Consider the following 22,695-nt stretch of genomic DNA (forward strand, 5'->3'; position numbering starts at 1 on the left):
TTAAGCTGGTGGGCGCTCAGATTTAAAACACACTTGTCAGAGACAAAAAACAGCCAAAATAAGCAGATGCACAGACTTGGTAAGGATTCCAACACCCAAATGTGTCGACTTCAATTAAACACAAGAACTGCACATTTCCAGGCCAATCACGTGCCAGTATGTACTCGCTGTCTTACTTTCCACAGTAGCACTGACCTGATCTGAGCATCCGCAGCAAAGTTCAAGATCTCCCTTTTCCTCATACCTCTCCTCAAACCAGTCTCTTACCCCAGTATTTCATTTAGCTCACTTAAAACACCAGTGCAAAATTATTTTATACTCAGCAGTCTCCTTCATGTGAAGGATCCAAATAATTCATTAAATCGTCTGCAATTTGTGTGTTGCTTCGTTTCCTCTCCACAAAGGTTTTGACTTGAAAAACTGGTTTGTCCTGGGCAATAGCCAAATGTTCATACAAGAGAGTTTCAATCTGAACAAAAAGCTTTCAAGGCTGAAAACTTCAGTGTTAACCCTCTAAGACCCTTTCCCTGGGTTTAGTCGAGCAGGGAAACTGCCAACAGTACTCAAACTGATTATAAAGTATGATTTACACAGAATCCCACATAAACTAGAAATTACAAGCAATCCAGGTGGATTGCCTGAATTGTTACAAATGTTTTGAGGTTTTAGGAAGACCTTCCTTCCCATTCATTGGACCAGCCTCTTTCATTGTATTTAAGTAGTGCAAATATCCTGTAATGGAGAGTGTATTGGAAGCTCCCCAAAACTCATCCATTAGTGAGCAAAACACCCATTACATTTCCATGCAATCCAACAGACTATTGTCACAGAGATATTTTCAGAAGATAAGGTGGGAATTTTTTCTCCCCCAAGCAGTGCTTTTGTCCTAAGGCCATATTGAAATACCTAGCAGAAGTAATTTAAATGAAATTTCCTCTCCAATTATGAGTGTCAGGAGGTCATTTAATATGCTGAGCTAGGCAAAAAAAAATCGAGCTAAGTATTATCAAAAGCATCAGATTTCCAAGTCTTTCCCATCCTTCCCAACATAAGGGAAACATTTCTTATGTTATTCATTTGAGCAAGGAAATGTGTGGCATGACAGCTGTCACTTTAAAGTTAATTATAGTATAGACTCACATTTTTAACGTTAGCTTTATCTTACCACAAAAAAGTAAGTATTCTGCTAGCGTCAAACTAATTGTTTTTCTTCAATGTGACAATGTATATATGGAGGAGGTGGCATCCTTCTGACACACACAGCTTTTAATGTCAATCTAGATGAATCAGCATAAAAAGACACTGAATACGTTTGGGGGGATATGTATGGACTCACTGCCTAATGTGGTCCTGTTATGGCAGCTGAAAAGCTACCAGAAAAACACCAATGCATCAGAAAGCACCATTTATGTGTTCCTGGCCACCTGGTTATTTCCATTCCCTCATTTACACCCCAGTGAAAGGTGGTTGCTCTTACTGTTTGTGAATATTTCAAAAATGAATAGCATTCTTCTTAACTACCAAGGAACTGTTTGTAATGAATTACAATTTCCACAGACTCACTGATTTTAGAGGTGTTTTGCTACTTAAAGATTGCTTTACACTTTTACACGTAGTTAATTCTTGCGATTTTAACAAATTATTGTATCACTAAAGCTCTTCACTGAAAGAAGAGGAAAGAGAATTAAAGCATCAATGGCAACTGGGGATAAAAATCCAAGATGTCCTTCCTCACAGAAATCCACCTTTTTCATCCTCCAGAATTATCTTTCAAATCGCTTCAACACACAAATCTCCCACCTTAACTTTGCAAAGAGAAAGTCACTAAACAAAAGTGAAATCATTAAAACCCACAGTCACAGCCTGTTCCACCCAGAGAGGATTAAAATGAAAAAATGAGGAAACATTAGAAATCAGCATTCTAAGTCAGTTTTACAAGACCAACAAACACTCACTTGCACAATTCTACAGCACTGTTAATATCAAATTGCAAGCATATATTCAAGATACGCCCAAAGTGCAAAGAAACAAAAGGACTTAAATCCAGAGACATTTAATTTAAATACGTCAGAATTATGCTTTATCTTGCCATAATCCAATTTCAACAGGCAATGCCTCAGTAGAGCTGATACCAGAATACCAGCCCCATATGCCCTTTGAACCAAAGAGTTCTCGTATTTCTCCTATAGTTTAAACTCATAAATATTTATACAGAACCAGTTTGACAGGTAAATGTGATTTATGTTTATGTCACCCCTCCCATGAGAAACTTATGTATTTACAGTTTGCTCTTGACTTTCTCTATCCTTCTGGGAATACGTTCAAGAAGAAACAATCCAGCCACTTTGACCGGAGGAGCAGATGGTTCCCTTTTCCAGAGCCATTAGCTGCGGCGAGAATCCCACCAGCTGCACAAGAGAGCTCATTTCAACAAAATGCACCGAGGAGAAAGAGGAGTCCTTCCCATTTGCCTCCTAATGTAGGAGAAGCCATATGGGAGTCAAGCCCTCTAGGATTTTTAGTACATATCAGAAGCCATTATAGAGAAATGTGCCATAGCTCAGTAGTCAGAATACCACTAGTAACCCTTTCTTGCAATGTGAAACCAAATTAAAACTGAGAGAAATTGATGGTGGAGAAGACCAGAATTAAGAGCATACAAGCTATCACTAATGCAACAGGACCATACAGAAGTTTTACCAACAGAGCAGAGGAAAACTGTATCAAATATATGTCACAGCAAAAAAATCCTCTGCTGCTAAACATGCCCAAGATTCCAAAGTTACAGGAGAAATTTAAATTGAAATCATAATTTTTAAAGGAAGCGCACTAAGAAGTGAACATAATGCTTCGAAAGGGGGCCAATTAAAACACAAAAATTTTTTTTTTTTTTGGTGATAGAGTGCTCCATTCCTAGTGCCCAGATGCCACAATCCTGAGAACGTTAGCCCACAGAAACACCCGGGTCATAGCACTGCAATCCACTCCATGTGCAGTGACCACTCTCAGGAGCAAAGTCATTGCGTACATGGACACGGGATTTCAGGACGGATACCCTGGCAAGAATCACATTATTACAGTGATTTATCACAATACTCCTCAGACCAGCCCAACCTGCCCACCCCTCACCCACAAGACGGCAGGCAAAGAGCTGGCAGGCTGCCAGCCCGGCTCGGCAGAAGGTGATATTCCCAGCAAACTGTCACACATGCTCAAATATTTCATTTGAAGGCTGCGGTTTCCATCCTGTGCAAAATAGGATTTCCACCACATGACTTCATGCAGCAGCTCTCTGCTCTGAACCTTCATAGTGCTGTTTGATCATTTTAAAATACCTAATACTCGTTTATGTGATTAAATCAATAAAAAGTCATCTCTTTTCCATTAAGATGCTCAGCGGATTTACAGATCAATTTCTTTCTTTTCGTACTTCAACTACCAACAACTAAATGGAATTGTAAATTTTGAGTAGGCGTTTTCTGACAAAATATCACACCTGAAACCTTGTTAGTATCTCTCAAATTGTTTCTGTCCTTGATGAGTAATTTTAAATTCAAAATGGCACACTAACAAGATATTGAAAAACAAGGATGGTTATTTTTGTTATGAGAGACTCTGTGGGTGTCCACTCTGTTTGGAAGACCATTATTGTTGATTTTTCACAAAATACTGCCTTTAGGCATGCTGGGCACTGTCTGGAACAGAGTGAGCTTTAGGAAACCAAAGTTGTGCAAGCAGGAGTCATAAAAGGATCCAGAATCTACAGGTCTAACACAGATTATCTTCTTATGCAAAGGTGTCTTCCCTCACCTGCCCTAAACTAGCTCCTTTCCTCCTGGCTCTGCCCAGCTCACAGCGAGCCAGGTCTCATTACCTGCTCCCATGCTCACAGGTTGGTGGCCAAGAGCACCTGAAAGCCAAATCCAACCTACCTCAGCCTTTGCAAATGGAGGCACAGGACAATAATTTGCCACCCTTTCCTCTTCCCAGCCAAATTCAAGAAATCTGTAAGAAAATATGGAGCTTTATCTCTGTCACTTCTGTCACTCCACCAAACCACTGCTACAACTGCTCAATGGGTGTGAAACTTACTGCTTGGAGCAGAGACATCAACATAACCTGAATCTCGAGGAGCTCTTTAAGTAACAGGCTAAAGACAACAATTTTGAAAAGAACGACATTGCTAATGCAATTCCTGGCAACTAAGATCTCTATTTATTTACAAAATCTTTCTTCATTGGCACGAAGATTTCTAAAAGTCACTGGCAGCACAGAACACAACTTTAATAAAATTTAAATCACAAATGTGGAATAATACCAAAAAATGAAGAGTCCCCTGAAATATTAGTTGGTAGAAGCTACAATCCTCTAAAAAAATTAATATAATTTCTGATAGCTGAGGAACAAAATTCACCCTAAAACTCAAGCCAAAGCTTATATCCTGAGTCTTACATAGATTATTAACTGTATCAACAAACCAGCTGCTGAGAAATTCTGATACCAGCTGCAACTGTTTACTCATAAATCTGAATATACTGCTTTAGTCAGGATTAACTACCTACCAGTCTCACCAGTAAGTTTTCAGGCTGCAAACGTTAAGCTCCACAGAGCACCTGATGAGCGATAATTATGTTGATATTTCCCAGTCTTGAAGGGACACCCCTGTACTGCATCAGATCCGATACCATTCATTAGTTCACACACTTCAATGGGATTTTAGCAAAATCCAGAGAACAGTGTAAATACAAACACTCATCCTATTAACTGCTACATTAACATATTCACATCTCTAATAAAAAAAGATGTTAAATGTATTAAGCATTATTTAAAATTTAAGGTTATGCATATCTCTGTGAAGACTGTAAGTGCTGTAAGTCAAAATATTTGCAAGTCTTTCACGGTGCTGCCTCTTTCAACATAATACTGTTTTGCTACTTCAAATAATAAAGCAGCTTGCTCCCAGTAAGCATCTATCCATCATTTTGTAGAAACAAACCCCTCATCACATTCACATAGTATGAGAAGGAACAATGCATTTAAATAAATATCTTTAAAAAGGACAATCGGTGGATCTGCACAGTATGATTTTTATAATGAATACAATTATAAATCATTCAGAAATTAAGAAATCATATCTAACGTACTAGGAATATGATTCAATCTGTTAAAACAGGGAAAAAAAAGCAGGACTAAACAGTATTAAAACAAGTAGCTTAGAAAAACATCAAAGAATTACTTGCAAAATCCTTAGATTACCTTTTGGATCGTCTCAACATGCTGGTAGCAGGCAGAGAGAAATTGGACAGCACTGTCCAAAAGGAGTCAGACATGATCTTTAAAAGCTTTCATTGCTGGGAAAATACAGCACAATCAAGCCACTAGCAATAAATAAGGAACTAAATAATACCAGTGACAGAGCCAATGCAAATTCCCTGTAGACCTTGCAAGCTGTTCCATTAATGTGAGACAGGCAGGCAAGCGTACATATTGCTGCTGTTTCCACTGCCTCTGTTTTCTCCCTGCTCCATCCCTGCCTCCCGCCCTCCACCTTAGGAGGCAGTGCAAAATGAGATATTTATTCTCCTCCTAATATATGCCCTTTAAACCTGGAGTTTGCTGAATATACAACATACATGCTTTCTATACGTCTCTCTGTGTTCATCTAATTACAAACAAAATATTTTGAATATTTTCAAAACCATAACTGGGCACTGTTTGCAATCCTGGATAACACAGGGGTTTAAGCTGTGTCTGCACAGAAAGCACCACTGACTGCCTAGTTTGTGTTTTTATTCTGACATGGTGGCTCTTCTTTTCCTAACTACGTGAGGCACATCAGGGGCATTTTGCTTGTTTTCTTAATTAATCTTCCACCTTTAAACAAATCCCATCTTTCATCTTTAGTAACCCAAGTGGATTTTTCATTTAAAAAAAAAAAAAAGCTTCTAATGCTTCCTAAGATCAGTTTAAAACCAGAAATCCATTCTCCCCCTGAAGTCAGCCACACCACATCCACGTCAGTCACAGGAAACACAAACTCCTACGTAGCACCTGGTGCCCAAAAACAACTCAACCAGCTGAATTCTGACAACAAAACGCAAGCAGGATTCGTGTGATGCACATCAGAGGTTTCCTACACACCCCCTTGCACATCAGCCACAAGTTCACTGCTCCCCTTTGTGCCTGTAGAAGCCTCTTGCCATGTTTTTGCTTTTTCCGGGGTCTAAACAAAACCTCGCTGGAGCTGCCTTTTTTTTTTTTCTTAATTTCAGTATGCAATCTATTTTCTTTCTATTGTGGCTTTTTTAAGCACTTCTGCCAGTAGGAAAGCTAATGACGTTCTCATATTTCAGCCTTCTTGAGTGGCTTTTTATCACAGACATGAGAAAGATGACAATCAACAGCTGGCACAGCCTTCCAAGCACAATACAGCTCTAAAAAAAATACACAAAAATGTCTGGGAGAAAGAAATCCCACTAGATTCACTTTAGCTTTCCACACAATCTCATGGAAGAATTAGATGGTCTTCATAATTTTCCATTAAATAATGACATATTTTTAATACATACATTTATCAAGAATCGCAGTATCTGATTGAGCAAAGTATTCCCTTCCGTCTGGGCTTCAAAATGGGCAAATGGGATTTTTAGAATCTCTGCACAACACAACCATCTTTTCTAGTGCTTTTAAACATTTTTACAAAATTAATCTGAATCACAAAGTGGTTTTATTTCACAAAGTTAAAAGTACAACCAAACCAAACTCTGCCACTCTCTACTACTGATGAGAAAGAGTAAACACATTCATTTTTGTGTCCACATAATATCATGTACCAATCAAGTTGAAACTGAACACTAGCCTTTTAGAATTATATTCAGGATATTATGTGACCTTCCAATTCCAATAAACTCTGGTTTTGAAAAGGTATGAAAATCTTACTCTGTCAGCTAAAACATGAATTGAAATTCATGAGCAAGTGGGAAAAAAGTGTTCGGCTAACTAACAAAATAAACCTATCACAACAGAAATAAATTCCTGACTGCTTATAGTTAGCAAATAAGATCACAATCAGCTAACACCCCTAAATCTGTATTAGTCATGCTTTTTTCAAAAATGATTGAAAATTCTGTAGTTGAACACGTATCACTCATTATCACTGTACTCAGCAGCAGCACTTTCACATCTCTTGCAGGAAGGACACAAAAAGGAGAAGCCATTTTAGGAGAACACTTCTCCATGGGCATCAGTGACTGACAGCCCTACAGCAATGTTAATCCAGCTAAACCTTGTCCATACTCTGCTGATCCTGGGGAACACAGGGCACCCCAAGCAGGGATGGGGATGGGATGTTTGCTACCATCAGAAACCCATCCATCCACCCATCTTGCCATTTAACATGATTCTGCAGAGCTTTTACCCAAGAACCGCAAAAAGCACTTTGAGAATTACATAACACTAGTTCAAAACCAGCAGAAGTTTAACACTTTATATTCCTGCTTTTCAAAATGCCTGTTCCACATGGAAGTAACAAACTCTAATCCTGCAAATCAGCGCCTGCAAAGCACTCATTTTGGGACCCAGAGACTCCTGAGAAGTTCAGAGTACCCAAAACAAGTGAAGACACCACACTTGGAGATGCAGTGTTTTTGCTAGAAAAACAGAAGAACACAAACTGTCAAAAAGCTTTTAAAATAAGTCACGTCTTAAAATATGACAGTGTCAACATTTGCAGAATTGTCTTTAGTAGCAACAAATATAGGAAGCATAAGGATTTTCTCACATCTACAATGACAACTGAAATCCTTGGAAGGAACTGCCTCTGCACAATCAGCAAAACGTTTTGGAAAATTTGGGCCAGAAATTTCTCACTAATTCAAAATATACCATATCTGTATATGAGAAAACATGTCAACAACACACTCACACAAGTAGGTTACAAGATGAGTTTTCTATTTTATTTAACTCATAATAACATTAAAATGTCTTTGTGAATTCCAGACCCTGAGTTATTCCAAGCCTAAAGAAACTTCTTCCTTTATAACATTCTCCCACTTGCCTTTCAGGATATTTAGTCTCCATCAATCTTCCTAATGCACCTTCTCCACTTTATGCCCAACTTGTCCTCAGAAAAGACCACCTGCAGAACATTTCAGCAGCTCCTGTGATGATGGAGTATTTCTCTGTCAACCAAATGCACAGTTTCTAGGGCCCTCCTAATGACACTGCATCCACTGGACAGTTATAAATAGTCAATGTCAATGACTTCCCCAATTTCTCATCTTTACCTTTACCAAAGTAGGACATTAATTAAGCCTGACATTAAATGAGAATGCAATTAAGCAAACAGTCCACATGAAACCCATTGCTTTCTGGACTTTTTTATAGCAGCTACATTTATCATTAAATAAATTTCCTTGGCATAAGATCATCTTCTTTTAAATAAAATCTGTCATTTTAGAAGTAAGCCGAACTCCCTGAAAAGTGTGAAGCAATACCAAGAGGCTCAATGAGGTAATTTTGAAAAATAATATCCCAAAGATCAAAACTCCTATGACTGACTACATTTTAAGTCGACTATGTATCAAGAGAAGTTTCCACAAAATATTGATTATATTTTTAAACACTTCAACCAGGATGAACCATGTAATAGAGCAGTAGTTTTCAAATGAAGATGAATTTCATGAGTTACACTGTGGTAAAGGAAAACTTACAATGGAAACCAGCTGAAATACAAACTGGGAAAAACCTACTCTTGCTAATTAGTCCATCACTTGAATGGTTACATTGTATTACACTTCACATAAGAACATGATACTTTCAGACATAACTTTTTTAAACAGTCATTAGACTCAAACCCACAAATTATTCACTAGAAATACCCAGATATTAAAACCATTTTGCAAGCAAATCCAAATTCTTTGGAGAAGATACATCCTATCTCTATAAAGAGCATATTGACTTTATTTTAAACTTTAAATTGTATATCCAACAAGCACAGAAAATTATTCTACTGATGCCTTTTCCTGGTCTTAAAATCAAGAATCAAACATGGTTAGAATGGGAAAAAGGATTTTACCTTGGTTTTTATTTTAAGGATCCTTAGGTGCACACATCCAGGTCAAATGCACCGAAATGCACACCCCCAAAAGATCTGGTATAACATTATAGGTTTTACTAATTACATAGCTATCAAAAATTCCCCAGTGAGAGGCTCGAGTGAGGCCCCCCTCCCCAAGGAGCCTTCTCCTGGCTGGTTCTATCTTAGTTTACAGAGAATGTGTTCTGGAGAGGACCTTGGGGTCTGGGGCACACTGATCCCTAGCTACAAAGCTTCTGAAATGTTTAGTCTCTCAGCTTGACAAACAAGTCCAAGAATGTAGGCAAAAAGCACTAAGAATACAGAAGCTGTAAAAAAGGTGTAACAGGGGTATAAAAGAAAAGGCAAAAAATCTTCATGGCATCACTACTATAATTCAGCATAAGATAACGCAGGTGAAGAGTTATCTGCTCTGTACCACCATACAGTGAAAAGTGTGTAAGGTGCAAAAACTCCAGCAGAAAACTTTGGTCTTTCAATAGAGAGAAAGGAGAAAGTTCTTCCTTTATGCTTAAAAAAAAAAAAAAAAGGAAGGTTCCTTTAAAAAAAAAAATTACATGGGAGACATGTTTTGAGCTATTTGGGGCATCATTACTATTTGAACAGTGACCTACGCAAGTGAAGAACAGACTGTCTTTGAGCTGCCTGCAATCACAAGACTCCTAAGTAACGGTCTGACAGAAAACATTAGGTTAAATGTATCTTCAAGATTCACTTTTCTATCATTTTCTAGGTTATAAAACCAGAGATTTCTTCCTTTTGGGGCAGAAATCACCAAGTCACCACCCCAAAACTAAAGAGTAATTCTCTTTTACTACAGTGGCTCCCATGGATTTCAACTGCTATCTCTGTATAAAAGGGCTCCCAAAGACATATCTACATGAGATTAAAAAAAGAGCTGATGGCCAAGGGCTTTAACAACTAAACTTCCCTCTGGTGTGCCTTCCCTATGCAGGGAACATCCTAGTGACTGCACTGGTTAATGATTCAAAGGATCAGAAACGTTTACTGGAGCAGCTATCAGGCACTGCACCTGCATGGAAGCTGCCAACTCCTCATGTAACTTTAATCAAGCACAGTTACTGAACTAACAGGGGTTGCCATCCTAGTGGACAGCCCGAAATGCTATCTAATGCACTACAATATCACTGCACAGTTAAGCACAAGCAACTGCTCTGATTTCAGTCTAAAACAACTCTCACAAAATTGTACTCACTCAGATAGAGAAGATGCCGACTACAGCTCCATCATCACAATTCGTATCTTCTAAGTGAAAACACTACTAGTGATAAGAAGTGAGTAGTGCTAAAACACCGAGTTAACTGTGCCCCAAATCCTATGAATATATAATAAGAAATATTCTTTCTTTGTATTTTTATTTACAAAAATATCACTTATTAGTATGTTAATATTCCACATAACGCTGTCCTTTCCCAAGTAACAGTAGTAAGACGTTCAGCAACTCCAATATAACATAAGCTTAACATCATTTCAAACTCACAGACTTGACAATTGGGCTCAGATGCCATGGAAAGGTCAATTATCCTCTTTAAATAGGTTACTAGTTCTAGCGTTCTTTCCTTAGCCCTGCCTTCTTCATGTGCGATTCAAATGTCAGTTGTCCAATTTAATCAAATGTAACCTCCATATGTGATTCAAATGCCATAAAAATTGAGAAATGTTATTTGAAAAACAACAATATTGAAAATCAGATCTGAAAATGTCACTTCCTATTTACACAGAAATCTTCTAATGTTTTATCCAAAATGTAGTTAAGGATATTCAATAGCACTTGCAAGAAACACAGCACCACAGAGTGCTGCTGTAACCCCAACATCCTCAGCCAAAGGTTCTCCCTCCTCTTCATCAGCCAAAATTTATCCAAAGGAAAACACAGATTGAGCCTCCTCTTGCCACCATAGCATCTCCTCATCTTTGTCATGTATTATTTATCCCAAAGCACTTAAAGCTTCCTTTTTAACCTGTAATACAGTCTTAATGAATTCACTGTGCGACTGGATTTGCAAACAGGAAGATAACTTAATCTCTTCTCCTGCCACTCTAGCCTGTAGCAGCCTCTCCATGAAGAAGTACAGCACTTCAGCTCTTTGCAGAATTTTTCCACCTCTGACTCCCTGTACTTGAGTAACACCACCAGGCTATAGCTAATTCTCCTGTAACATAGGTCTTGTATATATCCCAAAGCTGTAGCACACAGTCCTTGACACACATGGTCCATAACCATTCCAACAAAACTATGTCAGCAAAGCAGATTTGAAAAAGCAGGTGTTATTCCCCCCATTTTACAGAGAAGCTACAGGGCAGAGCTTAAAGGACAAACTAGGGTAAGAGCAGCAGCAAAGGTGGCTGGCACACTTTGTGTCTTTGCAGGGAGTGAGGACTGAAGAAGAAATACCAGTGGATGGCTAAAACTAAACCAAGACAACAGGCAAGTAATTAAGGTAAAATGAACAAAGCAAACAACAAAGAGAGGGAACTGAGCTGTATTTCAGTGGGTGAATTAGAGGGCTTTGAGTTACTCAGCTCTCAATTACTGGCTCAAAAAAGCAAAAAGGGCTCCCCTCATCTATGCAAGCCCACAAACCCCCAGCGCGCATCCCAGGGCAGCAGCCTGTGCCAAGGATCACCATGGTGCCCCCGGGCTCAGGGCACACGTGGCGAGCAGCGAGCAGGGAGTGCTGTCACCTGTTCCACAGCATATTACTCAGAAGACCAAATCAAGCCTGAACTCTGAAACAAGCTCTGGCATCTGATTTGTTTCTCAGTATAATTCAGGTTGTTTGCTCCAACCCAAATCTCCGGTGCAGGACGTTCCACTCCACAGCTTGTTTCCTCTCTCCCTGGTTAACACACTTAGGCTCAGCTAAAATGTTAAGGATATTGTAAAGCCCTTGCATTTACCACGGCTTTTCTGAGACAAAAAGCTTATTTTGTAGGATGTTGGCTAAGAAGAGTTATTCTGGGAGCAAGTGGAATGCTAATGTAATGAACAGACGAAGAGGATGAATTTTACATTTTCAAGCATAAATTCTTAATGAAGTTAGAGCATGGGATAAGAATAGACTTTACAAAATAAGCATGGTACAGAAGAGACATGAGAAATCAAAACCATGCTTGGGAAACATCAGGGGTGCTAGTAGACACACACACACAAAAAAAGGATTAAAAGTTTATCTAGTTTTAAGGCAGATTACATCCTTATTTGGACATGAATTTTTAACAGAAATTGGCCCCTATTTTAGCCATGCCTCTGGAATACTATGAACCTTCACAGCAAAAGCTTAGCTTTTAATCTTAAAGTCTGGGAAAACTGTGATAAGATATCATCAACTGTCAGGCAAACAAACTGCTCCAGGTTGTGAACCTCAGAAAAATATTTAACATAAAACCAGATCCAACATAAGCCTGGACCACATATTTTTAAATAACTACAGATTGATACAACTCTATCACTGTTCTACAGTAATTCTGAGAAACCCACACAGGTGATGCATTACAAAACCAAGGTTTCCTAAAATACACGTATTATTTAGAAGGTCTTGAATGAAGACATTTATTTTATATATGACTTCTAATGTGTGTCTACCTATATATAAGTGGAGACATAAATGTTAGAAAACAGATGCAGATTTAATAAATTAAGATAAATTGACTCAAACTGAATTCTCAGCTTTGAAATAAAGTACGGAATGGACAGATATGGAACTCTTAATGATTTCTGCAGTCTCCAGAGAAACACTCATGTTGAAATACTAAAACCAAAATTCATCAGTTTGCAATACTAAATCTTACTATACTCTACTGTAACATTAAAAATGGCACAAATAAATCAAAATAATCTAGCTAGAAACAAAAATATATAACAAAATTGCTTGGTTTTAAAATAAATTACTTTCATAACCAATCTCACCAATGACCTTTTAAGCCATCTCATATGTAAAGAAAAAGAGAAAGTGTTGATAAATGGGAATATTCATCTTGTATTTATTTTCTTCCAAATTTTTATTAGATGTAGCATTATATAGATTTTACAGATGAGAAAAAGAAAAGAAAAAAAATTAATATTTAAGAAAAAATATAAGCAATTTTTAAAAATATTTTGTAACAAACATTTTCTGCACTACCTATTAAAATGCAGCCAGTAAGAAATGCAAATCTTATTTCCAGCTGGCCAAAGTATTTAGTACAACACACAGGCTTCTAAACAAACACAGGAGCAGAGAGAGCACAGATCATGCGTGCGAACCAACACCACCTGCGTGTCCAGAGAACACCCTTCCTGCAGAGAAAGCACAACTGAAACCAAGAAATACTTCTCCCATTAGCGACCACTTACAAGAGCACGATGTAAAACACCGACTGCGGCGTCCTGCGGCCGAGTCTGCAGCTGCCCTTGTTTTTGACAAGAAGGGGGAAGTTGCAGAAGCGACAGGTCCCAGTTTTGTGATCCATCTTGCCACAAGCGGAGGCTGCGCGCACTCAGCCATGGGGCGCAGGCCGGGACACGTCGCCACGGGCTGCTCCTCCATGCCAAAGACAAACGCAGCTCTAATCAACTGCATTTTGCTCAAACTAACTGCAAGTTCTCTGCAAGGGCAATGCAGACACTCGTGACTTTAAAGGAACACTCCTGGTCAATATTTGTGGGTTGATTCACTCGGAAAATTGGACGTTTAATGATTCTGGAATCTTCCAGTCTCTTGGAAGCAGAATGGGCAAGCAGCTGCATTAAATTGAAGTGTGGAGAAAAGCTAATAGGGACTTTGACAAGATTTCTTTATGTGGAAAATTTTGCCCTAAAAATTTTCTGAGAATTATAAGTTGACCTTTTCTGCTATTTTAAATTTCTCATCTGCTCACAAATAAAAGTGAGTATCTCAGGAACAGAAACAGAAATGTAATAAAAGTGTACAAAAATAATATTCACCCCTTCTCAGGCAAGTTATAACCCAAACACACATTATCACTTCTACTTGTGCAGCATGTCTTTGATGAGAATCAAAAGAACTACTTCCAAAAATGGCTTCTTTAGTGTTTATATAAATAAATGCCCATCTCAGCCCAGAGATGTGACAATGCAATTCTCAGTGCACAGCAAGTCTTTCCCAGATGGCCGGATCAATAACATCCCTGCGCTAAAGACCTAAAGGTCTGAAGAAAGGAAAGGACAGGGAGAACAGGAAGGAAACAAAAGCACACAGAGCTCTTTCACCACAGCAAAGATTACGGTTTGAAGATTTTATTTTAGAACATTAATAATTCATAATGACAGTGTAATGTAAACTAGGTTAGAAGATTATGCTCTCAAGTACCACACAAGGGATTGAATGACAGAATAATAACAACTAGCCAAAGTAGCAAAATTTCAGGAGATAAATGAGGGGAAGAGAGAACTTATAAAAGAAGCGTATTTGAGATGAATGAACAAAAACAGGAGTAGAGAGATGCTGAAGAAAAGGGGAGCACAGATGCAGCCTGTAGAAACAGAGCATGAGTGGGTCCATTTACAGCAGATGAAGCTCTGCAGGCCCTCTGGCATGGTAGTTATGAATATTCAAACAAGAGCATAAATTTGAGACAAAAGTTCACCATAGCTCAGGGTAGTGAGACACAGCTGAAATGGGACACCATTCCAAAAATTGGTGAAAAGTTACCTGGAGATCCTCTTTCCTTCTTTACATTCTGAACTATCCTTAAGTTTTCAGGTTAATATTGATCCACTAAATGGTTTATCTAACTAAATTAAAACTGTAACACTTGTCTTCAAAAAGCAATTTTTTAAGGAAACGCAGTGGAGAGGAACCTGCTGCTCATGGGCAGGAACAGTCTTGGGCTGACACACACAGCTGTGTAAAATAACCTCTGTTTTCCCCCAGCTCCACACCGTGAAGGTGACACCAGGTACTTGCTGTTAGTACATCTTTACTATTAGTACTTCAGCACAGGACATTAAGAGGGCCCTTTGCACACTCACTGATTTTCCAAATTAAAACTAAAAATAGCCCCTGGTTGCCTCAGAGTGCAATTAAAAACAAATCTTGGATAATGCATGGCACTGTCTATCAACAATAATAAACGTATGACTGTCTGGTTAAGAATTTGTATTTCTTTCTCAGAACTATTCCCTTGCCAGGAAACTTTCAGTGCTCTGGTTGTTTCTGTATCCATATTTAAGATCAAAAGGTCTTTGAAGGAGAGACTACTTGGAAAGAAAAATTTTATGGAGAACTGAGCACACCACTGTCGTTTGAGGAACTCACTGTTATTTGAGGATAAGGACAGAAAAAGAAAGGCTTCAATATAGAAAAAACAGTTAAGAACCTTCTGAGCTCTGTTGCTGACTTGTCCCAACCATCCCGAACTCTGAACAGGGCAGGGGTAGTAAATGAGTCAGCTCATACACAGGTGCACCAGCAGATCACATCCTTCAAACACGATTCCATAGAAAAACCAGTCATGAACAATAACCTTATATGGTTTATAGGTGAAATGGCCAACAAACAGTAAAGCCCTCCAACTTCTAAAGTCACAAGTATAAGCTCCCCTCTGGGAGCCTCCAATTTCCCAGGTCAAACCACCAGGTTATGATTTACAAGTGGTCCCAGGGAAGGCAGCCAAATGGCGAGCCTGGAAGGAGACAAGAATTCACACCTCGGGCTCCAAACCCCACGGTTTAACTCTTCTGCTACTGCAGCTCCAGGCAGGATGCAGGGATTTTTTCATTTATATAATGCCTTCACATGAAAAAATTACACCATTCATTTCACCATGCCTCAATATTCCCAACCATACTAAAGTAAACAAACAGCTTCCCATCAGTCCAAGACACACAAGAAGTTATCTGAGCCTGTCACATTTCAGGTATCACCAGTGTGTCCCTCCCATGTAGTTTCTTAGATGGGAAAAACGACTCCCAAGAATAATAACCAGTACAAAAGAAAAGGAATAAGGAAAAAAATTTCCATTAAAAAAGAAATTAATTCTGGGAAACTCATTCATTCAACGTGAGATGTAGATTAGAATTCAGTTGCCAAAAGCTTACCTACTCAAAATTCATCATTTCACATTATGCATAATGATATATCCACAAAGTTGTTCTGTTTCTCATTATTCTTGAATTGCTGATCTACACTGTTTCCAAAAGTGACATTATGCTGTCTTGCAGTCAACTCTGACCAATTATTTAGCACATTTAAGAAAGCAGAACCTGTACCAAATTAAGCACTAAACCAGGAGGATAACACTTACTGCAAAACCAGAACAATTTCCAAATGTCATTCAAACTGAATATAGGCCTCTTCATTAATCCTCCAACATTTGTCAGAGGAATTTCTAACTAAAAAAAACCCAAACTCTTAAAACCTGTATCATATCAAGTGACTTTACACTAAGCAAAATTTAAGCAAACATAGGAAACCATCAACAACTTTTGATAAGCCTTGAGGTATTTCAAAATAAAGAAACTTATCAAGGCTGAATTCTGAAATGTTTTTGATCTTCCCTAAAAATAAGGAACTTCTTTTTACAGCTGCTGCCCTGATGTTGTAAAATATATGCAGTCTTCAAAACCCAAACCACAGGTGATGTGGGGATGTGTGTGGCAAGAATACATCCTTATTCTATGGAAGGGATTTCTGCATCTGCCTGGAAGCAGCAGGACTGGAGTTACAACACTTCTCATCGAGGCACACCAGCCATCCTCATTCACAAGAAAAAGAGCCACGGTCTAACAGGAGACCCATTCCAAGAAGGTGGATGCCTCCATCCCCACCCTTTGGTGAGGGTTTGCTGACCAGCACCCTGCAAATCTGGAAAGCCCACTGGATTTACTGCAATCGAGCAGACTCGCCCAGGACACTGCCCACCCAACCTCACTCATACACCCAAACAAGCCATAGCTCTAAATATAGGTCTCCCCTCATCCATTGCAACAGCTTGTACAAAAAAGGCTTTAAATAAAGGCAGGCAACCCTCCAGGACATTTGCTGAATGCCTATGTATAATATATTCTTGTTACTTACCACAGTTATTGATTAAAGGCTTGTTTCCTAGAATAGGCTTTTTATGTAAATAAATTAATATATTCTTAAATTTTATCACAGATGTCCATAAAATCCTAATTATATAAAACTCATAATGTTGTAATTACACACTGATCAAGTAATTATGTAGCGTGCTTAAAGACTATTTCGGAGCAACATTAGGTTTCTCATTTTGTTTTGCTTAAATAAGACAGCAAGGGTCTGGTCACCATCACATCCACAAATGGTGACCAGATTTTGTACAGCCTAAGAAAAAATTCTATTAAACTATTCTGCAAAGCTATAAAAAAAATTAATAGCTATTTCCAATAGACTTCATTAAAGCTAAAATTTCCAAGGGAAAACATTCCTATAAAAATAACCTCCACCATACATCCCTATAAGAACATGTTCCACAACTGGCATGAATTCATGAAATTGAAATAGCATGAGAAAATGCCCCTTGAATGATCCAGCTGAAGCCAACTCTTCCCTTGGTTTGGTAGGAAATTGAAGCAAATTTCCACTGAGACTTCACCTCAGCTGCAGCGCTCAAGAGATGCCAGAAAAACAGCACCTGAACACTTTTATCCTTCTTACCACAAACAAATGAAACTGTTTCCAGAATTACTAAAAACGTCTCATATCTTGCTGAGGGTGTTACACAGAATGTAACATTTTCTGGAACCGGGGTAATTGCACTCTCCTTTAATCTCACGGTTCATCACTTCCAAGTTAGAACAATCAATTCATGACATCTCTTAAGCAACTCGAGATCAAAAAATGTTGTAAATTCATATTTTGATTAAATTAAAGGACAAATATGAGTGCACAAAGATCTGCCAGCTCATAAAGAGGACCAGCTGTGAAACATGGCCTCATTTTCTTCTTCAGTAATTTGACTTTCCTGTTACCCCCAGAAGAGTGCAAGCCAGATTCCAAAGACAAGACTCAGCACTTGTTCAACTGTGGACATAATTCTCTTTTCTTCCTAAAGATGTATGACCTTAATTCCAACCCACATTTCCATCAACTATAGCAGTCTTATTCCACCTGTTATCAATTTGTTTTTATTGTAATCAGACCATATTTCCTTTTACTCTTTTGAAAGGTTTACATTATTTTCATTTGTTCAAAGGTTATGTATAAAATATTTTCAATCTTAATTAGATTAATTCTTTCAGAAGCCATGAACTTCCATGCCATCTGTCTTGACATCAGATGCACCAACAGTCATTCATCTGTCGACATAAAATTATCAATGGCACCACGAAACATAGGGAAGGAGGGAAAATCTGTGCAAATTCTTGCAAATGCAATACACCAAAGGTAAAAAGTAAGGAAGATTTAACGTGAAAGCACAAGTTTTTCTTGTTATATTTTCCAGCAGTTCCCTGCATAGCCATGGAAATGAATCACTGCCTGGCTAACCTGAGGTGTTAAGCTGAGTAGATCAATGACAGTGGTGACTTGCCAAGATGAACCTTTGCTCTAAGCAAGCAGGAATGGCTATCACTGGCACCGTAACCAAGTAAACAAAACTACAACAAAGAAAGACAGGATAAAACAGGATCAAGAGCTGCACAGGTGAAAGCAACAACGATGAAAATAAAAACTTATTATAGTCGACCAAAGCTCTTTCACAGACCCATGTATCTGTGAATCATCAACCATTCAGTATTTGAAGAGCAGATGGCTGGAAGGTCCCCATATGGGAAAAATATTATTATCAAGGAGTCCATAGTAACAGTGGAACAAAGCTTGCCATTAAGACTTTTATATGAACTGTTTTAAAGAGAAAATTATTCACTGACCCATGTCAGAACCCTGAAAATTGAAAGTTTCTCAGAGGAAGAAAAAGCAGTAAGTACCAAAAAGGCTTTTGAAAATAATCAATAATCATCAGCTCTCATCTCCAAAAAGTCTCAATTGACTTTAACAATAATCTAATCTTGATATTAATTGCCACTTACCAGTCTGTTAATTAGCCCCAAGGCTAAACCGTATTTAATCGAGTTTAATCACCCTTGTTTAAAGGAACATTACCCAATACCAGCCTTTAAATAATAAAAATTCATTTAAAATTAGATTGATGGCAATGACATTGAAACATTAGGAGACTGCTCTGTAGCTGCTGTCCTTCACTTTCCCCAGCTGCTGCCAAAGTGAGCACCTTATTAAGAATTGTCACCAATTGCTGCCCAACGTGCAGGGAAAGCGGCAGATGCTGGGCAAGCCTCTCTCCATGGCCATGCACAACAAGAACAGACACATGCAACGTCCCTCTCCCCTGCTGACAACCTGATTTCCACTCAACAGATGTCATATACATTACTCTGCATTAGAGCGGCAGAAGCCTAAAATAGTTCAACTTCACGTTTTCTGGTTAGTCCTACCAGAGCTGGCCAGCAAGAGCAACCTCCCTCTGAAATAACATCTAGATTCAGGGGCTATTGCATTACCACCTGATGAGTAACTGAAATTTGACCAGCCACATCCACCCTGCAGCATGTGAACTTCAAAACCAGCCCTCTGGTGCTATGCTGGCTCAAGTTTTAAGTAGGTACCACTGAGCTCTGGTTTCATAATCGCACACGCAAAGATCTCCAGTGTGTGTGAGCCTTTGCCTGGGACTGTTCCCCCTAGAGTTGGTGAAATTTCCTCTTAGTGAAGAAGCTGAAGGTTTGCACTGGGGTTGCTGATGACTGTGCTTGTCCCACAAGAGCACAATGAGGAGCAAGAGCTAATCCTGAAGGGAAAATATATCAGTTGAGCTGTTAAGTGGTTTAATATAAACTGAGTTGGTTTGGGCTATTTTTGGTTTAGAAACTCTTGTATCCTTCACCCAAGCCAGCTAACAACAGGCTTGATTCTACTCCTTATCCTTTGCATACCCTGTGCTTGGAGACTTCAGCCTGCCAGCCTCTGTAAGAAAGCAGAGTGGATTTCCAGTGAATAGAACAGGGTGGAGTATTTAGCACAGACCCACGGTTTAGACAGGGGTTTTTAAGGACCCCACTCCAGGCTGTTTTAAGTTAAGACATGCCTACAAGGGCTCCTCTGCTGCACAGTACAAGTTGCACATGTGCTAACACAATGTACCATCAGGAACTGGCAGGCACACACCATCAGACAGGTTTCCATTCCTTAATCCATTTTATCTACATAGGGCGTACACACGAACTACAAAAAATTTGTCTCAGTAAGCAACATCAACTTGAACAATAAATGGCTGGAAGTAAGTTGTGACTAGGAAGCTGTTTCTTTCTGTTAGATGTTATTCTCTTGAACTGTAAAGTTGTTAATTTCAGAGATGGTTATGCCAACACCAAACTGTTAGAAACTCCTAGTTGATACCTCTCCTTACCTCCACTGGAAAGGATGGCTGTAGCACGGACTAGATGGATTGCTCTGGGCTTGTGAGTTCAGGTAAAATACTAGAGGAGAAGTGACAAGTGCACAGTCAGCACTAAAAGGGAATTTAAGATGCTGCAGACCTGGAGCAGATGTAGGAGAGAACATGTGCTGATGAACATCATTTCCTCGGCAGTGGGAGTACAAAGCAGAGGAGATTCTGACAAGGTACCACAGTAGAAAAAAAAAAATCAGGGTCAGTATCACAACTTCTGTTTCAATAAAGAAAAGAAAGATAATTCCAAAATACAAGTTATATCTTCTAAACAAATGCAATAAACTAAGTGGTCAAAAGTCATTCCTTTCTATTATCATCCAAACCAAAATGTATTTTTCAGTCAATTTAATATCTATTCAATGTTATTTTTCCACTACAAAAATCCTCCAATCTGGAATTATCCAAATCCCTTCTTGCAGTGATTTCTAGGCTTCTGGAATACACACCGTTGTCAATCTCTAATCTAAAACATTTAATTGAGAAAAAAAGAACAAATTGATAACAGCACCAGCAGCAAAACATAGACCATTTGTATCACTGCCTTCACAATTTGGGAGCCATGGTTCCATGCCACGGCTGTGGCAATAACCGAAACACGCAACTGTGAAAATAGGAATTACACAAACCATTAACTAGAAAACAACATTTAGCAGTGGCAGTTGTTTTAGAGCAACAACTAATTAAGCCTGAAAGCAGCACTGCAAATGGCTTTATTCTAATTTTAGCAGTGGGGAAACTGAGGCATGAAGAGGTTTAGTGGCATGTCCACAGCACATCCACGGTAGCATCAGGATTGCAGCTGAGGGTGCTGCTGCCCAGCTCTGTGCTCAGCTCTGTGAACTATCCTGCTTTTGCAGGGTCAGCAGCCAATGCACACTTGTATTCACACAGGGCACAGAAAAGGTCTCAAAGTAGCCGCTTTTCAAAAAGCTGCAAACAGACTTGAACATAAACACAGAGCAGAGGTTCTAACACCTACTTTAGTGAACTATACACGATGAGATGTCCTTCACTAGAAATAAAGTAAAAGTTAACTTACAATTATTGGTATTACAAAGTGTGCTTATGCCTTAAAATACAAATTAGTGCCACTGTATTCTTACACCTGTAACTTGGATTTTTGACTGAGGGCTGAAAAAAAGTTTCTATTTACCATATTTAAACATAAAAGTGAGCAAAATGGAAATTTGAGGCATGCTTCAGTTTTGTTTAGAATTCAGATATTTTACACTTAAAAGTCCTGAAGGCAAGCATGTTTGTCCATGCTCCTAGCTTTAAATTTTTTGATGAATCCAAATACTTATCAGTTAAGCAACCTTTACATACTGGAAATCCTCCCCACTGCTTAAACACCTGATGAGCTTCACAGTTTGCAGACAGAAAAGGTTAAGCCTGCCTCTTACCCTGCCTCCTCTTTCCACTGACTACACGAAAGATTCTTTTCACCTCCTCTACTTATGAACACAGTATTAAATATACAATTTCCTTAATTTTACCTAACAGAAATAATAAATATAATTACGAACATCATAAATAGAAGTTTCCATTAGTAGATTTCAAAGCATTTATAAAGGACACAAGCATTAAAAAGGAAATTCTTGTTAAAATTCCATTTGTGGAAATAGATGTGGCAATGTAAGTAGAAACTTCTTGTTTCAAATCCAGAAGTTTTCAATAGTGTTCTTAATTCTAGAAGATAGCAAAGGTTTCTGGAGATTTTAACACTGTGACAGCTTTCTGACAGATTACTAAAAGTACTTTTTAAATCTGAAGAATAATCAAACTAGAAACACAGAGTTACAAACATTCAGTTTTACTACACTAATGCTTGGGACAAAACCTAACCACAGTGTATCCCAGTTAAAAACATTTAAACATTGCTTTTTTTGGCTATACTTCATGGTTATTACTCCACAAAACTAAAATGTTAAAGCTTCCAAAATGAAATTTCGTGTACAGACGAGTAAGCATGACAGGTAAAGAAAGGTCTAACAAATCAAAGCACTGTCTATTGGCCACAGAAAATTTTGGCCAGTTTTTCTTCATAGCTTCAATTTGAAATGATCAAGTGCAATTTATTTTTCACAACAGTCCTTACTGGATCCGCAGAGATGGGGCTCCAAGCCTCTGCTTCCTCCGCTTCA

General features: G+C 38.6%; 1 protein-coding gene across 7 annotated transcripts in view; it reads right to left on the reverse strand.

Moving 5' to 3' along the window:
- Positions 1-22,695, reverse strand: part of MAST2 (microtubule associated serine/threonine kinase 2) — a 188,659-nt gene that overhangs the window by 78,149 nt on the left and 87,815 nt on the right. Inside the window, exon 5 of one of the 7 annotated variants that reach the window (XM_039555709.1) lies at positions 20,507-20,713. The exons of 5 other annotated variants lie outside the window; for them this stretch is intronic. In XM_039555709.1, coding sequence (XP_039411643.1) covers positions 20,507-20,713 — 207 coding nt within the window. Of the gene's footprint in view, positions 1-5,256; positions 5,360-20,506; positions 20,714-22,695 lie in introns of those variants that run through there. One more of the 7 variants, XM_019291694.3, reaches the window with a different exon arrangement.

Source organism: Corvus cornix, chromosome 8 (genome assembly GCF_000738735.6).
Source record: "Corvus cornix cornix isolate S_Up_H32 chromosome 8, ASM73873v5, whole genome shotgun sequence".
Taxonomy (NCBI): Eukaryota; Metazoa; Chordata; class Aves; order Passeriformes; family Corvidae; genus Corvus; species Corvus cornix.